This window comes from Rhincodon typus, chromosome 7 (assembly GCF_021869965.1).
Source record: "Rhincodon typus isolate 14 chromosome 7, sRhiTyp1.1, whole genome shotgun sequence".
Lineage (NCBI taxonomy): Eukaryota > Metazoa > Chordata > Chondrichthyes > Orectolobiformes > Rhincodontidae > Rhincodon > Rhincodon typus.
The window spans coordinates 80,719,520-80,743,643 of NC_063338.1; the positions used below are offsets into that span (position 1 = coordinate 80,719,520).

Here is a 24,124-nt window from a genome sequence, read left to right on the forward strand (position 1 = left end):
TCCAACTGTTTTGCAAGCAAAGTATTTTAAAACCCAAAGCTAAAATTGTGCATCAAAGAAGGTCAGGCAAGATGCCCCATTTCATCAAAATTTGGCCCAGCATTAAAAAGAGGTGAATGAAATCAACAGAATATCAACCAAAAAACATGCAGAAAATGTTTAAAGAAATTGACAGGATGGTGTCACAAATACACACAGCAAGATTACTTGTGCTTGAGTTAGTATGGAACATTTTAGAAATTAATCCCAATTTGATTTGCAACTGAAATTCACCAAAATACTGATTAATCTATTTCCAAAAGAACTTTTTAAATGATTACTGTTGAGTCTTCAATGCATTACTTTGAGACAACCCAAAAAATCTAAAGGAGGTAAAATAGTGCACATCACCGGGCAATTTTACCTGGCTCCCTAAGATTGAGTTGGATATGGCAGTCAGCATATCAGGCCGTAGAAGTTCATTGCATCCTCGCCTTAATTTGAATTTGGCTTCAGACTTATATGATTGCTGTCGATAAAAATGCACATGCATGCAAAGGATGATGGAACATAAGCCAAGCCAGAAAAAGACACCAGTGTTCATCATCCTCGAACTCAAGTCACTGTATCAGTGAAAAGGTTCACACAGGCTGCAACAGCACTACCCAGTAAAGCATTTATTTGGGTAGATGACATCCACATAAAGCATACCAGCAGATGACTGCTGGTTCTCTTGTAGATGGCCAGCATTCTAGTGCAAGCTCCATAGAATTACCTGGCTACTTAGTCGCCCCGACCTTTTGGCTAGAAGGTTTCTAGGATCATCCAAAACCAAGGTATACTTGCTCTTCTGCTTCTCATAGAAAGCTTTGTATGACTTCTGCTCAGAATATGAGATTTAGTTAAAACAATGCATTCTTTTCAATGTTTTGGTAAGGGGAGTGTGAGGTGAGGGGAATTAACTGATTTAACTGGTGCATGGGGATGAAATATTTCAATATCTGGCTCTAGGACAAGTCATTGCGGTCAGATTTTCTCATAGGATTCAATCTTCTAAGTCTTGTCTGAAAATCTGACACTGGCCACCTGAAGACAAATGATCCCATTTCCGATTACCAGTCAATTGCAACTAAAGAAAGAGAATGACACTTGTGCAGTTTAAAAAGGGCTATATCCATGTTTTGAAATTCTTGGCAACAGATCCTCCAAAAGTGAGCATATATTAGTATTTTGCTTGCAGTCATAGGAGTTGCTGTAAAGACATATCTCAAAATAGAATAGAAGTAAATATTACTTTAACTGATTAATTGTAATGATAGAACTCCTAATCATAAAAATAATCAACATGTTTTTTTCTCTGGCTGAGACTTGAGTGTTTTTGAATTTTAATTGTGTCGTTTTTAGTCTTAAGCAGGTTGGAAGTGAGGATCATAACGATTAATGAACTGCCTGGTATGCCAGATAAAGCAAATGATGAATATTAAAATTCTTTTTGCTTCCGTCAAAAAACATTTAGGTAGTGTTTGGTCAGATAACTTGTAAAATGTGTATTTTAATTACTTACATGGAGATCTACAGCCTAATGATACATTTTATCTTTGCCCTTAATTATTAAAGACGTTATAATTCCATCATTCATTTCAGTTTTTTGAACAGAACTGTTTCAACATTCGGGAAGAAGAGATTTAATTAAAAGTGAAACAACGGTGCTAAGGAAGTAGATTTATTTATACTTGTGGTAAATGGAAAGTCATATATATTTTTACCTCTGTTTTTACCTTACAACAATTTCTTGGGTCCTCTACGTAACAGTTAAGAAAATTGCAAAGAAAAAAGGTGTGGTAAGGAAATAAATATCATTAATGACTCTGTAAAAGCTAAAAGCTATTTCCTACCCTTTGGATTTTGATTCATTTTATCTATGAAAGCTTAAAAAAACCTTTTTTTTAACACAATACACTTCAGTGAAGAGCTCAAGCTCTATACCATTGAAGAAAGTCTCAAGCTGCCACAAAGCACCAGACCCAAAAAGAAAAATTAATAGTACATTAAATGAATGTTGGTATTCAGTAACAGAATTTACTCAGTCTAATATTAACATTTTCTATTCTGTTTATCCTTGAAAGCAAATTCAAAAAGAGATAATGTTGTTAACAGATTTAGTGTTTGTATTTTGGGACAAAAATATAGATCAAGAATGTCCAAGTTTTATGTTGGAAGGTGTGTACCAGAGAGCCTTGAGAGTGGTGTATGAAGTTGAAACCCATGGTCCCATAACCAGTTACCGATACAAACACATCTTGGCGCTATGACAAAGGATTCGTCCACCATACAGGTGACAGTGCTAAAACCAGCACTTCCAAACCCTTCAGAGTCACTGAATACAAAATAGGAGTCATTAACAAGTAAGGGATGCAATGTGAACAGGACTGAATTGTCTGGGCTTTCGAGGGCTTGAAGGCTCCAACTGGCCCAAGCATCACATGTTGGATATTTGTAACAGAGACAAATATGGCCTTATTAACTCTGTCCCATTTGCACAAACCTCATCTAAAATTGCCGTTGCTGCCTTAGCGTGCCGGATGTGCGGAGTATCTGCAGTGTACTTGAAGTTGTTTCTTAGCTTGGCGACTGATTCTCGGTACTTGTACTGTAAGAGAAAATATTACAGATAAGTAAGCTAGACAGTGAAACCTCTCTAAGAGCAGAAAACAGAACAAAATGTCAACTTTATTTTTTAGCATATGTTTCATAAATCAGTAAGTAGTTGATTGTTTGGAATCATAGAACAGTGTACTCCTTTTAAGGGTTTGTTAAATTTATGGTGTCACTACCTGCAGCTTAGACCACTATTAACCATGTTTAATCATATCACATTGCAAACCAAACAGACCTTAGGACCTCAGAGATAGTAAGAACTGCAGATGCTGGAGTCAGAGATAACACAGTGTGGAGCTGGAGGAACACAGCAGGCCAAGCAGCATCAGAGGAGCAGGAAAGTCGACGTTTCAGATCGAGACCCTTCTTCAGAAATGGGGGAGGGGGAAGGGAGCTCAGAAATACATAGAGAGAGGAGAGATGGGGCTGGGGAAGGCAGATGTGATGGTGATAGGTGAGTGCAGAAAGGGAGTGGTGGGGATTGGTCAGTGAGGTGGGAGTGGCAGATAGGTGGGAGAGAAGATGGACAGGTTGTGTCAGGTCAAGGAGGAGGGAATGAGATGGAGGGTTGAACATGAGATGAGGCCGGGGTTGGGGGGGAGGCGGGCGTGGTAAGGAGATTTTGAAACTGGTAAAATGCACGTTTAGGCCATCGGGCTGCAGGCTCCCGAGGCAGACTATGAGGTGCTGCTCCTCCAGTTTGCGGGTGGCGTCATTGTGACACTGGAGGAGGCCCAGGATGGACAGGTCACCCAGGGAGTGGGAGGGGAGTTAAAACGGTTCGCGACCGGAAGGTGTTGTCATTTGTCTCATCCGGCCTCATCCCATGACTAACCCTCCCTCTCATCCCCGCCTCCTTGACCTGACACAACTTGTCCATCTTCTCTCCCACCTAACTGCCCCTCCCACCTCACTAACCAATCCCCACCACTGCCTAGCTGCACTCACCTACCAACATTCCATCTACCTTCCCCAGGCCAACCCCTCCTCTTTCTATTTATTTCTGAGCTCCCTCCCCCATCCTCATTTCTGAAGAATGATCCCGACCCAAAACATCAACTTTCCTGCTCCTTTGATGCTGCCTGGCCTGCTGTGTTCCTCCAGACCATAGGACCTGACTTGTGAAATGGTGGTTGTAAGTTAACACATGTGCGCATGTTCAGAGTGTTACTCCACATTTTCCTGATCCCTCAGTTGTCAATTTCTGCAATGTTTGAAATAAGACAACCCTGTAGAATGGAGAATAGATCAAGAAATAATTGGGGCTTGTAATAAATGTACTGCAATAACTATGGGAGATTTAGCCTTCATATCGATTAGATGAATCAAAAATGTAAGCAGAAGTAGCCTGGTTGATGAGTTCATAGTGAGTATTTAGGACAGTATCATAGAATATTACATTCTGAAACCAAATAAAGAGTAGACAATTTTAAAACTAGTAATGTACAATGAATTGTTGATCCCATGGCAAGGGTTCCCTTTAGTTAACATGATAGAATTTCATGTTCAGGTTGAGGGTTAGAAATGTGAGTCTTAACCTAGTGTCTTTAACATAATTAAAGGCAATTACAGGGGTCTGAAGACTAAGGTGGCTAGCGTGAATCAGGTTAATGGATTAAATGGTACAGAAGAAGTGGCAGACACTTAAGGAGTGATCTGATAACTCTCAAAAAGGATACATTCCATTGAAAAATAAAGATCTTTTGAGAATAACGCACCATCTGTGGTGTGATAAATTCTTCTTTACGTAAGTAATCCGTGATCCCAGAAAATAGCAACCTACAAAATGTGACATTTCTAGCCAGAAATAGGAGTGGGGCTTATTGCAAGGTTTTCAATTGATCACTCAAATAGTTTTGGTCATTGAAGAAAAGTTCTGGTTCACAGTTAGTTGAAGAAGGATATAGCAGTCAGGAAAGTGAGTATGTGACAGGGGATAGAGTGATGTAGACTCTGTCTTAACAGTGCTGCAGTTAGTACTTCTGGAAAGGCAGCTGAACTATACAGATTCTGTGTAGGGCACTCAGTGAGAAGATGAGAGCAGTTGGATGTTTCCATGCTATTAGAAATTTGGGAAGATATTCTGGAAACTGGTAGGCAGATAAATGTTATAGCCAGGGCTCAGAAGAAGAACAACAGAGCTGAGAAAGTAGGAAGCTCACTGGCTGTGAGGTGGGGAAGCTATGAGGTAATCAGAAAAGGCTTGCCAGTATTAAAACCTCAGTGCACTGAGATTGTAGTGTCTGCAGAGCTCACAAGCAGTATTTGTTTAGACCATAATGCTTACAAGCTGCAGGAACAGAAGTTGGCCATTCAGATCTGCTCTGCCATTCAACAAGATCATGGTTGATCTGATAATCCTCAACTCCACTTTCCTGACATTTCCCCATAACCCTTGATTCATTTAATGATTAGATATATGTCTAATTTGGGCTTGAATCTACTTAACATCCCAACATTGACACCCCCCGGAGATAAAAAAAATCTTCAGATTCATTACCTTCAGAGAAAAAAAAATCTTCCTTATATCTGACTTAAAAGGGTGACTCCTTACTTTGAGATTCTGCCTTCAAGCCTTAAGCCTTTGATCCAAGTTAGAAAATCATGATGAAATTAAATAGCAAATAGAGTACAGAAATAGGCCATTACCCAAGTCACCAAAGTTCCACAGGACCTTCCTTGCACCACACCCCATCTAACCTTTTCAGCCTTCTATTCGTATCTACATCTTATGTTTAAATTGTATTCCCTTAAACTAGCTATGTGTGTGTGAGATGAGAAAATATGGGGTAAAGACAGAATCAGACTCAACTGTCATAATCCCACAGTTGAATAGGTTGCTTTCTACACAAGAACATATGACATTGGAATTGGAGTGAGACAGCTATCTGTGGAATTAGATAAATTAACATGAATTGGCACTTTCAGTAGAGAAGAGAAAATGAAAGTGAAGTTGAAATAAAATATTCTTACCAAAAATAAAGGAGCCCTAATGGTCAATAAGTGTGTGGAGGCATAAGTCTGAAGACTGACAAATATACTTCAAGTTTTTCTACAGCAGGAAACGCTGAAATGTGTGGCCCTAAATAAAGATGAAGAGATGTCTCGTTCTGTTAAGTAACTAACTCACTTACATGAGCGTGTCAGGTTTTACAGCAAAGGTGCTCATCCTTACCTGGCTGTAGAGCTCCTTGTTCTTTCCTGCCAACATTAAATCAGGAGTGTCCCATGCATAGCAACCAATTCCTCTCAGCAATCCCAAGTCTTCTTTGTACTTAACCTAGTTGGAAAATAATCATTTTTATTTCAGGTGTCTGATTTTGGGCATGTAATTACACTTTGATGAAATAATCACATTTTCTGAAAATTACAAAAAGAACTTTTAAATAGTTAATTTCAGTACTTTAAATACTGAACACAAAGAATAGTGAATTGCAAAGGACCAGAGAAAAAAAAAATTAAGGGGTCATCCGACTGCTCCCTTCTTGAGAGGCTGTGGACTTTGATGGAATAACGTTCATTTCCTGGACATGGGTGGGTATATGCAGGCGTGAGACCCAGGCAGACAAAAAGCAAGTCCATGCTCACACACGGCTATGTGTCTTTTTTTAAATTCATTCAGAGGATGTGGGCATCACCAACTAGGCCAGCATTTATCACCCAGCCCTATTGCCGAGAGGGCAGTTAAAAGTCAACCGCTTTACTGTGGGTCTGGATTCACATGTAGGCCAGGCCTGGTCAGCTTTGCAGATTTCCTTCCCAAAGGATATTAGTGAATTAAATGGGTTTTACCTGACAATTGGCAATGGTTTCATGGTCATCATTAGATTCTGATTTCCTAGATTTTTTCATTGAATTCAAATTCCACTATTTACTTGGCAGAATTTGAACCAAGGGTGGCAGAACATTATCTGGGTTTTTGGATTAATAGTCTAGCGATAATACCACCAGGCTATCGCCTATCCCATTGTCTTTTGGTTGCAGTGCCAAAAAGAGATGAGGTACCTATACATCTAACAGACCAGCAAGATATCAGCATGAAAGGAGGGACAGAAGAGATATGGCATGGATTATACGGTAAAAATTCAAAAATAGCATGTCTAATTATGACAACCTATAGGACAAATTCATCTTCTTCCAGCATTAAGAATCTGTAAAATGTCACTTACAGTCCCTGGGTCTATTAGACAGCAAGTCAAAAATAGTATCCAATTAAATGAGACATCCTGTGTGTAGGCATATCTAAAAGTTGGATACACTTTCTTGCTCAGTTTTAAATTTAGATTATCATTTAAAGCATTACATGTTTATATATTTAACAGTAAGCAACAGCAACAGATTTAAGATTTTAATGGAACTGTATTTGTACTGCATTTCTGTACAAAAGTACAAACTAAAAGAGGACAAAGTTAAAGACTCACAGTGCTGATGGCATCAGTCACCATACGGTGGTGTATGTTCTCAGGTGGATCAGGGATTGATCTCCACAGTCCCAACTGTTGGATGTATTTCTCCTTGTATTTGACCTAGGACCAGAATGTTAAGAAAAGGTCACTAACCAGAAATGTGGAAACTGATAAGAAGGAGGCTGCCCTGGGATGTGGAAGGTTTACAAATGTTCCTAACTGGACCTGGTTTACCTTACCCATGAATGCTTAGTTGTCCCTGAAGCTGTGTCATTTGAGAATGTTGTGCAATATTTTGAGAATTTTCACCCCATCAGTGTATGCAGAACAAAAATGAAGGAACGGGGTATGGGTACAATAATTTGATCCTTCACTCTAACAGACACTGTTTACAATGATAACCCTGTTTTAATGATTTCTCCTCAGAAAGATCTGGGATTTGATTTTCTGGCCATCTGTTTGGTGTGTTTTTGGCAGGAGTTCATGTAAAATATATCAGCTGGCTATCCAACTTCCTTTATGTCCAACCCGTACCAATCCCATAACACAGGAGGCAGGCCAGGTGCCCACTGACCTGCCCATACTAAGGTCTATACACCTTCACTGTTATATTCTGGACAGTAGACAATGGGCATGAGGGAAAAGGCTGTTCTGTTACCTATGTTCGATTGAAGGTGGGAAGAAAAGAGGGTAAATCTTTTGGGGGACTTTTTTTATGTAGGTCACTGGCTACACCAGTATTCCTTGCCCATCATTAATTTCGCAGAGGACAGTTGAGAGTCAACCACTTTGTTGCAGGTCCAGAGTCACATGTAGGCCAGACCAGGTGAGGATGGCAGATTTCCTTCCCTAAAAGGACATTCGTGAACTAGACGGGTTTTTCTGAAAATCATCAATGGATTCATGGTCATCATTAGACTTTTAAGTCCAGATTTTTATATTTATTTATTGAAATCAAGTTCTAACATGTGTGGTGGCAGGATTCAAACTCAGGTCCAGAACATTACCTGGTTGGTAATGCACCATGTAAAAGGGGGCAAATCCGCTAAGATGATGGCTCCCTGTTGTGCTGAGATTGCAACAGGTCCTGGGGATAGTGAGGAGACTTTGGGTAAATGTGAATGGTCTTGATTAATTAGCAGTTTAAAGGCCTTCACTAGCCTTGGGGCCAGAGAGTTACCCAATATCTCCCACACTGATGGTAACATCCCAGCAGAAGTGGGAAGGCAATGGGCAAAACAACCCCATCATCCCCCACAGCATGCTCTCAGGAGATAGAGGGGGGAGGTTCTGGGCTACAGCTAAAAACTTGGCCCTGGTCTTTGTCTTATTGTCAGAGAGTGATGACAAGCTGAAGATATCCATATCTCTGCAGAGAAGAGGTAAAACCAGAAAGGTCACCATGCCCTACAATGTCAGTGTCATTATTCTCTGTAACATGCTCATACAATATGAATGGTTTTTAAGTACTTCAAAGATTTCAGCTTCCTAAATATAAACACAGTGTACCTCACTGATATCATCTGTGACTTTGCGATGGTAGACAATGTTCAGAGCATCTTTCACCGTACGGTAATGACCTTTAGCATGTTCAAAGGCTTCCTTATAGCGTAACTATTAAAAACAAAAAGAGTGTTTTGAATATGTTAAAAATCACAGGTGGATATGAAATCTCTTTATATATGGGAAAAAGGGATTATTCAATACATACATCACTGGCGATTATGTACGCTTTCTTAGATATCAACAATGTTGGAGTGTCTGGAATTGTAGTGTATTGACTCTTGAATTTCTCATATTGTTCCTTGTACTTTTTCTAACATTGGAAAGAAAAAAGACATTAGAATCATGAAATGAATTGAATAATCACAGGTCTTTCTATCTTAACCTTTCACACATTTAGTACATTGCACCCTGGAACCCATTGCATATTGAGAAGTGATATGCATTGCATGTGAATCATTGAAAAGCTGTGAGCCACTATATGTATGAAGGTGTAGCCTAATATATATTTTTTTTCAATTTGTTAACTGTCCAGTTTAAATGACAGCAGAATAATTTCATACTCATTGTGTTTTTTTAATCAATTCTGTACATTTTCTTGACTTGCGAATGTAAGCAACTTATTTTCTTAAAGTGGAGTACATTTAAAAATAAATTGAAACAACATATTTATATATATATATAATGAATTCTTACCTCACTGGCAAAATCTTTGACATGCTTGGCGTGATCCAGGGATGTAGTATGTTCATGAGGAATGTAATGTGGTCTATCTTTTGTAGCTAATTCAACATACAGGTACTGCAGAAGAAAAAAAAACTTTAATAAGATTGTGGGAATAGACAGTACTTGGTAGGTCTCACAATACTTTCAAACTAGCAGAGCAATTTTATACAGGTATTTCTACTATTACATGTGTTTCATTAACACAAATTGGCTGTAACACGATTGATGAATAGTGGATGCTGTTTGGATAACACTAACTTTCTGCTTTACAGGTATAGCAATTTTCTATAGCTATTTCCCTGTATTGCAATTTTCTACAGCACAATTTTCCATAGCACGAGGTCACACAAGAATGTAACTATCGTGTTATAGGAGAACTACCTGTAATATATCTTTCCACACTGAAGAACACAACAGTTTTTGAATTTTCTATCATCTTACTCACTGTTACATCAGCTCTTTTGAATTGGTAGCTAAATTTTTTTTAATCTTTCTGACCGTAGTCAGAAATTATATTCAATACATATCTTGCTTTGGTGTCATGTAAAACCTTCTTTCAGTTTCCACTTAGAAGCTTTGCGATATTAATGAATGTTAAAACCTTTTAAATATAAGAACTATAATTTTCATTTAACAGCTTGTCCAACCTCACCTGACTCTGTATTTTCTGGCCGTGTTTGGCTCGGTTTAGATCCACAGTATCAAGCCTTGTTGTGTATTTTGTTTTTGCTTCATTTCCTTGAGCACGGTATACCAACTAAAATTGACAAGAAGCAAATGAAAGCATCAATTATCTTGTTAAAATGTGGCGCACGTTATGTTATGTCCTTGTTCAGATATATGATAAGTTAGGGTGTAGCATATGTAGCAAATTTGTCATCATGTTTCAAGAGTCTCCAAAAGGAGCTTAATCCTGTCAGGGTCCACATTTTGCTCAGTTAGGAATGTATATCTATGTCATTGCTGTGACAAGTGAACCTTTCAAGACTGATACTTATAGATTTTTGTTGGAAGATAGTATGTAGAGATATAGAGTTAAGGCATTATTAAGCCTGGCCCGCAGTACTGTGGACTTCCTTGGCTCAAATTGGATTGTCAGTTGTGTCATAGAAATTTGATTGAGTTCCAGTCTTGTATCAGCAAACAAGTCATATTATAGTGAAATGAACCCAGAGATTAGTGCTCTAATCTTCCTCCTTCACAAAGAACGAGCTGATCAATGTAAAGTTCACAATTAAGGACTAAAACTCATGCTCAGGGCACATAAGATAACAAAGGTCCCTCAAAGCAACATGACTGGCCAAAAAGGTGATATTATATTTTGGCATGGAGAATATTGGTGCCTTAGATTGGAAGTGTAGAGATTCAAAAACAAATTCTAAGTTCTGAGAAATCTTACAGTGTGTGATCACAAGGTTTCATACATAATATCAAACAAATCACAAAATCTTCAGCAAGGTGATGACTTGTGATGTACTAGCAGGCATCTTGATGGTCCCTGCATTAAGTTCAATGCTGAGTGCAACGATTACACATTAACCGGTGAATAATTCAGATCCTTTTATTGTGATCTTGCCAGAAAAAGAGAATGTGCCCATTATAAGGTAGATCACCTTTCTTGAATTCCGAGATGTAATGAGATACATTCTCGAGCTCTCTCCCCCTGCAGTTTCCTTTTTTGTCAAGAGTCCCCATTGGAGTTTTGTCACAAACTGAAGAGATATTTCTTTTACATCACTCAATTTCAGATAACTGCATAGAACTCTAAATCATTTTCCTCATGTCACATAGCATCTTCATAGAATCATAGAATCCCTACAGTGTGGAAGCAGGCCATTCAGCCTTTGAAGATCATCCGACCCATACCAAAACCCCCACCTTATCCTTGTAACCCTACATTTCTCGTGGTTAAATCACGTAACCTACACATCCCTGGACTGTGGAAGGAAACCAGAGCAGCCGAAGGAAACCCACGCAGATATGGGGAAAATGTGCAAGCTCCACAAAGACAGTCCCCTGAAAATGGAATCAAACCCAGGTCCCTGGCACTGGGAGGCAACAGTGCTAACCACTGAGCCACCATGCCACCCCTTACTCAAACATAATAAAAGTCAAATACCCATTTGAGATTGAAGGTGAGGTTATGATTCCATTCTTATTTGCATACCATGAAGTGGTGTCTTTACGATTGTATACTTACATTGCTCAAGTGAGTTTTCAGTTCTGTCACACGTCTATATTCAGGAGTATCAAGAACTGAAGTATGCTTGTCACGTATTTTTTTGGCAGCTTTGTCATAGCCAGTCTGAAAGAAACACACAAAGATGAAGTTTAAAAATTTTTTTTTTTAACTGGATTGGGAGGATAAATATTTTCAGAATTACCACTTACTATCTCAGGAGTTACCTGTTTACCCTCCGTAAGCTAAGCTGTCAAACTGAAGGATTAACTCCACTTTTCTCACTCTACAGATGATGCTAGATCAACTGAGCATTTCCAGCATCTATGGTTTTATTCCAGAATTTCACTGTTCACGGTGTTTTCCTGTCATTTACTTAGAGGTAAGGCGGAGGAAACCATAGGGCAGCTCTCTCATTATTTCTCTCTGGTGCTTGTTTAACTTGAGGTCGACTATGGCTCAGGCAAGGGGTGAGATTGAGAAGGTGGGACCTTCATGGTGATCTCACCTGGTGCAGGAACTGAACCCATGCTGTTGGCATCACTCTGCATCACAAGCAGCCATCTGGATTGACTGAATGGAACAGATCTCTGGAATTCCCTGTTCCTGGTCATCATCCATGATCTTAGACCAACAATTTTTTTGCTAAATTAGAATTCACTTTTATGGCATAATTTTAGATCACAACAACTGCATGGCTCAAATCTTGGGTCTCTCTTTATTCCACAATCCTATTCGTTGCTATTGAATCAAATAGCAATGGCTCGTCTTTGCTAGTACATTAATATTTCTATGCAAAAGTCTTTGAATTACAAGTATTTTCTAACATCACAAGACAATTTACTTGAAGAAGAACAATGGTATATCTATATTACAAAGAAAAAGGAAACATACCCAGAATTTGTGGAAGTCACGCACTCGTATCATTTCAGGAGTTCCATACAGGAAGCAACCAATGCCCCTCAGCCACTGGAGATCTTCCTTGTACTTATTCTATATAAGGCATAGTCACAAACTTAGCACCATTCAGAAAACAATAAGGGACAATTTAAACAAAATGTATGAATAAGCAAGGACAGATTTAATAATTACATTGCTAGTGATAATGCCAACATATCGGTGATGGAGTAGCTCAGGAGTGATGGGAAGGGAAATCTTTCGACCCTTGAACCGGAAGTAGTCCGACTTATATGCCAGCTAAAGGAAGACAACAAATCAAATCATTTAATTCTGTTCAGCCAATAAAGTATGCTTGGTTAAATTATTCAGACAAGTTCATTCAATTCCTAAGCTTACATCACTGATTGCCTCCTGTGTAGCTTTGACTTGACGAAGTTCTGGAGTGTCATGCGTTGGGTGAATCTTATCTTTGTGAGTGTCATAATGCAATCGATACAGTCGCTGCATCAGGAAAAGTATAAAATGCATCAAATATTCACCTTTTGCACAGAGATCTTTGCTGATCAATGTGTTCATACTAACAGTACGCCTACGCTACCTGGTTTAAAATAAGATCTGCTTTCTTGGCTGCAGTGATGCTGATGGTTTCTGGGATCAATTTGTAACCTCTTGCTTTCATATGTTCATAAGCTTCTTTATACTTCAGCTAGAAAAGAAAATGAGAAACATTTTTGACAATCATGCCCATCAGAAGAACAATATCTTATAGTTGTTGAACAGAAGAAACAAACAGGCAGAAATATTTGTGCCATGTAAATCCTATGATTCCATGTGTGTGTATTTAGTGCTGTGATCTTTGAGTTACTGTGAACATTGTTTTAACACCACTATCTGCATTCACCACATGGATTTGTGTGACTATCATCCTTAGAAAAGGTGGGTGATTAGCATAAACCCTAGAGGAACAGTACAAACAATACTTCTCTACATTACAACAGTGACAACATTTCAAAGTATTAGCTGTGAAGTAATTAAGGGCAAGAATGATGCCATACCAGATAATATACTTCAATTATATTGTTTGAGGGATATGCATTAGCCATGACACCAGAGGTAACCTTTTCTATCCTTCCCTGAAATTATACCATGCGACTTTCATGTCCATCCAATAGAGCAGGTGAGGCCTCGGTATAATATTTCATCCAACAGGTGGCGCCTCTATCACACCTCTATCACATACAGCAATGGATTTCCATCTAGAATTTGAACTAATGTCCCCAGAATGGGACTTGAATCCACAACATTCTGATATAAGTGCTCCTACAGAACTGATAGCAAAAAGCAGGGAAGAAAAATAGCTACAATAAAAAAAGGCTAAAATATTGAAAGCTGATCTTTAATGATTGCTGATGGAATATTGTCAGAAAGGGAGCAGCATGCTTTGGGAAAAATTATAGAGCTAAACTCATGGGGATGTTGACAACTAAGCACAAGTGGCACAGCAGTTGGAAAACTGCACTTACAGAACTTTGAGGAAGTTAATACAGTCTGGTGTATAATCTGCCTCAAGTTCCGCTCACTAAGCTTTGCTGTCAATAATCCATTTAAACAAAACAGCCTTAATTAAGTGTTTAGGCTAAAAATGGATAAAATAATTTAAAATGGTTTTGCGAAGACATTGTCTTTTATAGATTTCTTGGTAAGAAATCTGCACCCGAAAATTGCACACTTGTGTATGTTTTGCACATTGTCAGAAAAAAAAAGCACAACGTAGGTCAATTTGGTAGAACGAGTTTATGCCAGTGGTCCTAAACCACACTCAATTGGAATTTATATGACCGAGAAACACATTATAATCTTAAAACTAATGGAAGTTAACCATCACCGCCCTTGCAAGCTTAGTTTTTCTGGAATCAATAATAGTCTTAGCTATTGTAAAATTTTACAGTTATATAAATTTTTGTAGAATCAGAAAATGCTGTTCTTAAGTAGGAAATAACAGTGATTAAAACCAAATTAAAGTGTCTCATCTTAAATAAACATTTGACTTCTGAGACTAAGCGAAGACAATTTTCTCCCGAACTGGGACAGATACATCTCACTTCACTTGGGCAATTAAAGTAAATGTTACTTTTTGAACTGATGGACACTTTAGTTGATATATTTTACTGTAACATTGTCCAAAATCTGAAACTGGATCCTGCCCGCGAGATAAAATTTTACTTTCTCTTTTTTTGAAGCAATTTAACTTCAGTTCTTTAATACTTTTCTACCTGTGTTATAACTTATATAGTCTCACACAATCTTCTGTTTGGCCATCTCAGAAACCTGACTTTGCATCTCTGGTGGGGTGGTACATCACTGAGGAACAGTTCTCGGACCATAATATTATCTGGCTTATTATAAACAATTCATGGTACAAGGTGTCATTAAAATATTAGGTTAAATAGCCAAAAGCTTAATTAAACAAATAGTTAAGGAGTATTGTTAAGAGACAGAGCGCTGTAAGGTGAGTTGTGGCCCAGAGAATGAAAAGCATGACCAGTAACAGAGGTGCAATTGAAATTGGAGATGCACAAGGGTCAGTATTAGAGAAGCATAGATATCCTGGGAGAGACCACAGAAACAGAGAGGGGCAAAGCCATGGACCTGAAAACAAGAATCAGTTAAATCCTTATGGAGCCAATGTACATTACGTGTACAGAGATAAAGGAGCAGCATTTGCTCCTTAAGTCACAGGCAGCAGAGTTTTGAAACTTTATGGAGAATAGAATGTAGGAGACCAACCAAGAGTGCTTTTAAATAGTCAAGTCCAGAGGTAACCAAGGCATGAAAGAGTAGCTGATGAGTTAAGAGCTGATATTCTGAAATGGAAATAACTGATCTTAATAACGGTGAAAACCGTTTCAAAATTACCACAAAGAAAGCAGACTGGCTTAATCTCAGACCATTGCTAGAGAGCAGGATGGTGATGGTGATGGTGAGATAGTAAGAACTGCCATAGGTGGAGTTAGAGATAACACAGTGTGGAGCTGGAGGAACACAGCAGGCCAGGCAGCATTAGAGGAGCAGGAAAGCTGATGTTTCGGGTCGGGACCCTTCTTCTGAAGGGTCCCGATCCGAAATGTCAGTTTTCCTGCTCCTCTGGTGCTGCCTGGACTGTTGTGTTCCTCCAGCTCCACGCTGTGTTATTTAGGATGGTGATGGTAACTGGACAATGAAATCCTCGAGTAATGACCAAAAATATTGGCTTCAGTCTTTTCATGATTTAATCGGAGAAAATTTCTGCTCCTCTAGTACCGAATGTGAGCCAAACAGCTGAATAATTTACTAGCGGTGGAAAAGTTGAGAGAGATGATGGTGAGGGAGAGCAGAGTGTGTACGTGGAAAAATTAATGCTAAATCTTTGAATGATGTAGCTGGAGGGCAGCATGTAGATGAAAAATAGGAGCATGGCCAAGGGTAGGTCCTGGAGATCCAGTGATTGACTGAGGTTTGATAAATAAGAATGGAATTATGTGACTTCAGTCCTGCCATCTTGATGGCAGCGGAGGATAATTGGATGAAGTGTGTTGAGAACCATGTCAAAGGCTAAAGACCAGAAGGACTAGGACAGAAACCTACCTTTGCCTTTGTCAGATAGAACATGATTTGTAACGTTGTGAACAGTTCATTTAGTGCAGCAACAGGTGTGGAAACCTGATTCGAGAGATTCAAAAGTGGGGTTCAGGGTAATACTTACATCACTGCGGTTATGATCAACATTTCTGGCATGCTTTAAGAATGGGATATCTGCTGGAATGGTATATCCGGTGGGGAGAAGGCTTCGGCCTGTATCACGATAAAGATTCTACAAAAGGAATGTCACAAAGTCCAATTAGTTGGAGAGGTTTCCCACGATTTATTTTAAAAATCTAACAGAGACGCATACTTACTTCACTCTGTAACTTATAGGCATGTCTAGCTCTATCCAGATCCATAGTCTTTGTGGTTGGAGCAACTGTGCCTTTGATATTTGTCACATAGGAATTGTGATACACAAACTGAAAAACAAGGAAGAGAATTAATAAAATACTTCATTTTCATATATAATATATTTTCTAAATATTAAAAGCAAAATAATTGAATTGTACATCAATGCACATATATGTCTGTCTTGAAATGCTTTTATGTCAGCACAATGTGTATTTGTACAAGTATATATATTCTAATGTGAATACACATTGTAAGTAGGCATTTGGTAAATATTCAAGTCAGAAAATGTATTGCAGACTATGTTGAAAGTGTAATAAAGCAATACATGTTATATATGGAAATGACACTATATAGCATTTATCATTCTGTTTTAACCCGCAGCTGATAGTAGATTTCTAAGTCTATGTTATTGATGTCTCTTTTTATAAATTGATTCAAAAAAATACTTACATCGCTCAACTGTTGAGCGTTGGTGACATTCTGCCGATAAGTGGGAGTATCCATGACTGGGGTGAACTGGTCCCTTGATGCCTCAGCCTTCGCCTTGTATTGAATCTGCGGGGATAAATAAAAGTGGAAAAGAAATTAAATGATCAGTGCCTGTTAAAAGACAGTAACAAGAAGGAAACAGAGAATCAATGGCAATATCATATTGAAGTGACAAATCCTCCCAACATACATCACTTTGTAGATCATAGGATTTCTTAGCGTGAAGTATTTGAGGAGTGTCCCAGACATTGCAACCAATTCCTTTAAGCCAGTTGAGATCATCTTTGTACAGAACCTGAAATCATAGAAAGAAAAATGTAATCAGCACTGTGGTGCTGTTATCAGCGGCAGTAGAAAAACAAGAGAAGGGAACTTCAACAGTAATTTCTAGCCTTCAACCTTTCCTATAAGTAGGAAGCAGTCTAGTCATCACATTGATAGTGCTTGCTCGAGGCCACTACATAAAGAGCATGGAATTTATTAGACCTTGTCCTTAACACCTCCAAAGATGCTTTAGTCTTAGATGCTGATGTAATCATTTGCTGCCAACATAAGACCATAACATCATAAGATGCAGCAGCAGAATTAGTCCATTCAGCCCATCGAGTCTGCTGCACCATTTGATCATGATTGACATGTTTCACAACCCCATTCTCCTGCCTTTTCCCTTAACCCTCGATCCGCTTTCTAGTCAAGAACCTATCCATTTCTGTCTTAAATATAGTCAACAACTTGGTCTCCACAGCCTTCTGCAGCAATGAGTTCCACAGATTATCTACCCTGTGGGCTGAAGAAGTTCCTTGTCATCTCAGTTCTAAAGGGTTATCCTTTCACTCTGCGACTGTGCTCTCAGGTCCTAGTCTCTTACTAGTGGAAAGATCTTCTCTGCATCCACTCTATCCAGGCCTCTCAGTATTTTAAAAATTTCAACAAGATGTGGTCTTCTCTATGTCCATGTAATAAACACTACAAAGAGTTGGGTCATATTGATTCAGATATCTGGAAGTTTGTTAACAACTAAACATGACACAGAATTACATGTGCAGTCTGTGTTAGTGCTTACATAGATTAATATCACACTATGTGTACAGTCGACTGGCTGTCTAACTGACAATCTAACTAGTTTCTTGTTAACAGACCAACTGCCAATAAATGGAATGTATAGAGCCAGATGGAGACCTCTTATACTAGACCATGACATGTTGCAATAGCATCTAGCTGTCTTCCAGGTGTAAGGCCTTTCTGAGATCTGTGAAATAATAGAACACCTCCCTTTTCCCTTTGCAGAGTAGGAAACCTGTTCTTTTGAATACATAAAGGGATGCACAATGAAACATCATCTTTCTACATTAGGATATCACTTCAGTGGGCACATAATATAACCAGATCCAGTCTTTACACAAATATCATAACTTGGTTGTGTAACTTCAATATGTGATGTACTGATTATCATTGTGAATCGATTTGTATCATGCACCATGGGTGTTTGATTGTTTTTGGATGTGATACTTTTAGTATCAGAGTCACTATCTTGAGTGATGGCTGGTTGATTATATACATCTCAGTTGTGTCATCTGTTTCATTCTGTTAGATCAATGAGCAATGATCCCGCCCTATCAGCAATATAAAAGGTTTCAGGTGTCTGTCCCAAGGACCCACTTTGACATTTAAGATGAATAATTCTAACGTAAAGACATCAGACCATTGAAAGCAGAGATAACAAGGTGTAGAGCTGGATGAACACAGCAGGCCAAGCAGCATCAGAGGAGCAGGAAGGCTGACGTTTCAGGCCTAGACCCTTGTTATCTCAGATTCTCCAGCATCTGCAGTTCCTACTATCTCTGAGACCATTGAAAGCAGTTTGTTTATCATCTGTCAATTGCTCCACATTGTGCCAGTTTTCTGGGTTTATCTCATATACGATGCTTATAAAAAGTGATATTTGCACTTGCATCAGTGTCAGCTTTGGCAAAGAGTGTATGTTGATCATGCCTTTTGTCAGTGCATCAGCACATCACTTGGATAGAGGTAAAGGCTTTAGATTTTCTGATGGCACCCATGTGGTGTGACAGAGTGAGTACATTTACCTTCTGACAGGAGTCTGTGAGCTGCAATGTTGCATTCACCTCTTACAGTTTGTTGCTATGCTTGTGTGCCATGGATGGAAATCCAGAAATACCTTTGGCATTAATTCTGTGTTGCTGCAGAGAATTGCATTATGCTTTAGGTTTCTTCAAACATGTGGACTTCTTGCACATTTTAGCCCAATGTTCTCTTGTAGAACCTAGCTTGAACATGTTGCAAGATGCTGGAAGTGATCATATCCACTAAAACAGTCTATATCTCATACTCGATTTGTGTATTTTAGCATTCTTGTTGACAATTGCAATTGTTATAGCAGAGTCAAGGACCTGTAGGTGCTATTGTCCTGCTACAAGTTCTTCGAAATTTTGTTCTTCTTCTAGCAGGGTATCAATAGTGCAATATTTAGGTTCGTCCAGAAATGTATTTGAGAAAGATTTAAATGGGTCTAGAGAAAATTAACTAAGTTTCAGCTAAGTTAGCTTCAGTAAATTCACTTTATATACATTAGTGCCAACAAATTCGTCAATATTTTCACCTAGCTGGAGGCAGCATCACAGGAATTCAAGTCTATGAACCCTGAAGTTGTTTCTGATGTTGAGTTGGTCTTCTTACTACTTAGAAGGTCTTGTCTGGACCACTATAATCATCACTCAAATTACCAGAGGATTTAATTCTTCATTCCCCAAAGTGAAAAGAAGCTTCCCAGCCTGTCTCTCCTTATTGCAATCAGTTGGTCTATAAAGTGAAGATTCATTCTCACTTTACAAAACTGGAGTTCAGATAAAATGATACTGGAATACCAGTCCACATGCTTGCTTTTCATCAGTTCAGTGCTTCTTTTGCTTTTTAAATTACAAATAAAAACCTGAGTTGCAATGTAAAGCTTCTGTTGTCTCGTTGCCTTGTAGCTTTAGAAGTTGCTTTAGACATTTCTTCCTTAATAGTTGCTGGCTTGGGACTGTAGGTAGCACTTATAGCAAAAGAGTAGCCGACTTTGAGAAAACAAAATGGTGGGATCAACCAACCTCTGGACACAGGGAAGGCCTTTATAATATTAAAAATGGTGTTTAACAGTGTATTGTTTGGATTTTTTTGCATTTCATTCCAGGATCACAGCAGTGGGCTGAAGCTTTTCTTTCAGCATCTTTTAAAAGACCTATTTTTAATTAGTTTCTAAAATTTGAATCAACTGTGATCTGTTTTATTTTATGAAGCGGGACAATACATACAGCTTGTTTGTTTCACAATAGCTGTTGCCCTCAGTCTTTGTTGTTAAAATGTAACTCAGGTATGAGGCGAAGAATGACTGTTAGGAAAATAAGTTTTGCAATTGTCGTTTCAGTACTGACTTGCTGTCAGTTTCTTCAACAATCCATTTGCTATTGCTGCTGTTACCATGTTGTGATCCCTTACTGCCAGAGTGAAAGCCAAATCAGGGCAGGACGTATATAATTAATGGTAGGGTCCTGGAGAGTGTTGCTGAACAAAGAGACCTTGGACTACAGGTTCGTAGTTGCTTGAAAGTGAAGTCACAGGCAGACAGGATAGTGAAGAAGGTGTTTGGTATGCTTGCCTTTATTGGTCAGTGCATTGAGTATAGGAGTTAGGACATCATGTTGCGCCTGTACAGGCCACTACTGGAACTTTGCATGCAATTCCGGTCTCTCTGCTATAGCAAGAATGTTGTGAAACTTGAAAGGGTTCACAAAAGATTTACAAGGATGTTGCCACGGCTGGAAGGTTTGAGCTATAGGGAGAGGCTATAGACTGGGGTTATTTTCCCTACAGTGTTGGAGGCTGAGGGGTGACCTTATAAGAGGTTTATAAAATCATGACAGACATGGATAGGGTAAATAGACAAGGTCTTTGCCCCAGGTTGAGGGAGTCCAAAACTAGAGGTCACAGATTTAAGGTGAGAGGGGAAAGATTGAAAAGCGAAGTTTTTCATGCAGAGGATGGTGTGTGTATGAAATGACCTGCCGGAAAAAGTGGTAGAGGCTGGTACAATTACAACATTTAAAAGGCATCTGGATGGGTATATGAATAGGAAGGATTGGGAGGGATATGGGCCAAATGCTGGCAAATGGGATTAGATTTATTCAGAATATCTGATCGGCATAGATGAGTTGGATCAAAAGATTCATTTCTATTCTGTATATCTCTATGACCCTATGACTTTATGTTCTTCATGATTTTCTATAGGTTAACCGATATGAATTATATCAGAAAGAGTCGGGGTTTATACTGAAACAGATATCTGGAGGCTAATGGACAACTAACTATGTAACTATGTACACTAATACAATACCTCTTACATATATATTCTGGTTTTCAGGCTTATTTAGATTACTACTACATTACATGTATAATTGCTTGGTTGACTAATTGCCTGGCTAGATGGTGCTTGCTACCAGACAAATAGCCTGGGCAATGTGCAGATTGCTAGTAGCTATACTCTTTGTAGCCCTACGATAATGAAGTGAACTTTGGAAGGCTGGTTGAAGTCAACTTTACTCAACACAGATCAGAAATCAATACTGTTATCTTTGTTGATCAATTGCCTTTACGCATTGAACCAGGAAATTGTATAGAAGATCGACTTCTGGCTCCTATGATAGCAATTTGGAAGCGCTAGCCAATTAATTATCTATTCCCCTCCTCTCTCTGCGTTTCCCTACAATTTTCTACAATTATCTATCTATAAGTGCATATCCAATTTCCATTTTCCTTTCAAATGTTGCTACTGAATCTGCTTCCCCAAATGTTTTGCCAGGATTCCAGCGAGGTGTTTTTCATTCTCTATTTTCACTGAATTTTGGTATTTCACAACTGGAAAGCTACTACAGCTGCTTATTTGATCTAAATTAATATGAACCGAAAACTATCACTTACATCACTCAGTTGCTCGCAGACCTTCTTGGCATGTATGTTAATCTGTAGATCTGGCAGGCACGTCCATTCATGGAGATACTTGCGATAGTCAATATAGCTGACTTTGGCTTGGGTGTCTTTGGCAGCAACCACCTCCAGCATGTCTGGCATGATGTGCACCTTCATTTTGTTATTTTCATAATTTTGCCTGTATAGACGCTGCACAAAGCACAGACCAAGTGGATTAACACCAGTGAATTTTCACCCCAATAATCAACTCTCATTGAATGAAGTAGCGACAAATAAAATTCAGCAAAAAATAAGGCACAACAATAATTCTCTCATTATCATGGCCTGATACAAAGTAGCTAACTGTCTTTTGTAAAACTTACAGATGTATGGCAAAGAATATATTCAATATTATACCAATAAAATAATTGACACAAGTTTAAACTTAACATCCATGCAAAATAATAGATTGAAATCTAAAACGAGGCAGTTCATTATGACTTGTTACAGGACTTAGCATGAATAATGAGAATAATGCATTCTGGGTGATACTGGATCTGTCTGTAATTATCAAATGATTCTGGTTTAATAGCATAAAGCATTGCGGATCCCCAGATCAAAATTGTTTTCCTCATTGTTTCTTAGAAGTGTGTTCCAATCACCTCAGTTCTGGAACAACTAAGGATACCTTGGCCATAAAAGAGTTGGCCACAGAAGGAATTACAATGCCACTTGGAGAAGTTTGTAAATTATTCAGGCCTACTCACTCTGGATTCATGATGCAATCTGAACACTACTTACATCAAGGTTCAACTTGCCAGCTTTCAGACATTGCATGGTATGTGGATCATCCTCCACAGAGCGTGGCAGTGTGTAGAGAGCCTTGAACTTCTCATACTCTTCCCGATACTTTATCTGAAAGATTGAGTGCACACAGTTTTACAATCTTGCATTAGAAAAGAAAACAAATTGTGAAAAATCTTTCTTCCTGCCAGTGCCAGGGATGTAGGAACATATCCTCAGCTACTTGGCCTTAGCTACATTTCACGGCAATTTTCTACTTACTGGACTAAGAATGTCTTTCTGATCCTTGGCCAGAGCTATCGAAAATGAATCTCCTGGCATTGTATAGCTTGTTGCTTTCACCTTATCCCAGGCCAGTTTGTAAGCATTCTGGAGAAACAATACACGGGTGATTTTGTGGAAGTGGAAGAAGCATTGTTTTCACATTGAACAACATTATCAAAAACAGCATGTACACCAATGATGGTGGTTCAAGTAAATGAATGTATTAATAAATAAATAGACAATTCAATAACTAGCAAGAATGAGTGATATTAGAACAAACATTGCATAATGCTCCAGAATGTTGATGCATTTCGTATCACAAAGATGCGAATATAAACAATTAAATACTTGACAAGAGATTGAGAGCATGTTACTTGACTGCCAACAAAAGACACAACCATGCACCAAAGTCTTGGATGATGCCATGAAATACAAGAGCATAACAGCATTATTTTATTAACCTCAATGAAAATTTATCATTCTTACACACTTCTAATCCACCCTACTCCCTCGTTGCGTTGAAACCTGTCCCTTCTAATTCTTCTCCAGGAATTTCAACTTGTGGGATTTTTCACCTACCTTTGATTTCCTTTTCTCCTTTAATCTACAAATTTGCAAATCTCAAGTTTGGAGTCATCTGATTGCTGCTTCTGAATATATTTTGTTTCTCCTTTATCACATGCCACTTTGGAGATGTCCAGTTCTGAGGGTTCTGGCCCTTGAGTCAGGTTTCTCAAAATACATGAAATAGTTCATACTATTTTTCCAAAAAAAACAGAATTTTTATTTTTTTTAAAATTCCACCTGCCTTATCCCACTCCTGCGGCTTAGTTTTTAACTATCATCACAGAAACTATCCCAATTACATCCTGTGAAAGGAAGAGTGACAAGCTGGAAAGAGAGCACGGAAAATGGATGTCTAGTGGCTACTGGTGAAGTGATGGGATAACTAACACCTTATATTTATGATAATTAAGTAGGTTTAAAATATCATCAATAGTAACATGTATGAGTGGACAAGGGTATTGGACAATCATAGATGGGACTATGTCTTCATATCCATCTCATATAGTTGGCAGTTATTGTTAACAGAGACTTTTGCAATGATGTCATTGCAATAACATTATTCTAATCATTTCACATATTAAGGATGCGGTAAAATGACTTTCTTGTTTCTTTTCCTTTCTTCCTCAACTCGCCTGCAGATGATAATTCATTTTGGATTGCAGTTTCAGGGGCACTGGTCTCCTTCTGGTACCAGGTTATCATTCACTCG

At 38.6% G+C, this 24,124-nt stretch overlaps 1 protein-coding gene across 1 annotated transcript in view; it reads right to left on the minus strand.

The window, feature by feature from the left end:
• Positions 1-24,124, minus strand: part of neb (nebulin) — a 255,644-nt gene that overhangs the window by 65,444 nt on the left and 166,076 nt on the right. Inside the window, exons 91-110 of the mRNA XM_048598817.1 lie at positions 22,846-22,953; positions 22,582-22,695; positions 21,793-21,990; positions 17,006-17,110; positions 16,777-16,881; positions 16,287-16,394; positions 16,094-16,201; positions 12,950-13,057; positions 12,748-12,852; positions 12,544-12,648; positions 12,346-12,444; positions 11,473-11,577; positions 9,925-10,029; positions 9,243-9,347; positions 8,755-8,859; positions 8,553-8,657; positions 7,059-7,163; positions 5,813-5,917; positions 2,525-2,629; positions 755-859 (exon numbers count right to left, since the gene is read on the minus strand). Coding sequence (XP_048454774.1) covers positions 755-859; positions 2,525-2,629; positions 5,813-5,917; positions 7,059-7,163; positions 8,553-8,657; positions 8,755-8,859; positions 9,243-9,347; positions 9,925-10,029; positions 11,473-11,577; positions 12,346-12,444; positions 12,544-12,648; positions 12,748-12,852; positions 12,950-13,057; positions 16,094-16,201; positions 16,287-16,394; positions 16,777-16,881; positions 17,006-17,110; positions 21,793-21,990; positions 22,582-22,695; positions 22,846-22,953 — 2,208 coding nt within the window. The remainder of the gene's footprint in view (positions 1-754; positions 860-2,524; positions 2,630-5,812; positions 5,918-7,058; positions 7,164-8,552; positions 8,658-8,754; positions 8,860-9,242; positions 9,348-9,924; positions 10,030-11,472; positions 11,578-12,345; positions 12,445-12,543; positions 12,649-12,747; positions 12,853-12,949; positions 13,058-16,093; positions 16,202-16,286; positions 16,395-16,776; positions 16,882-17,005; positions 17,111-21,792; positions 21,991-22,581; positions 22,696-22,845; positions 22,954-24,124) is intronic.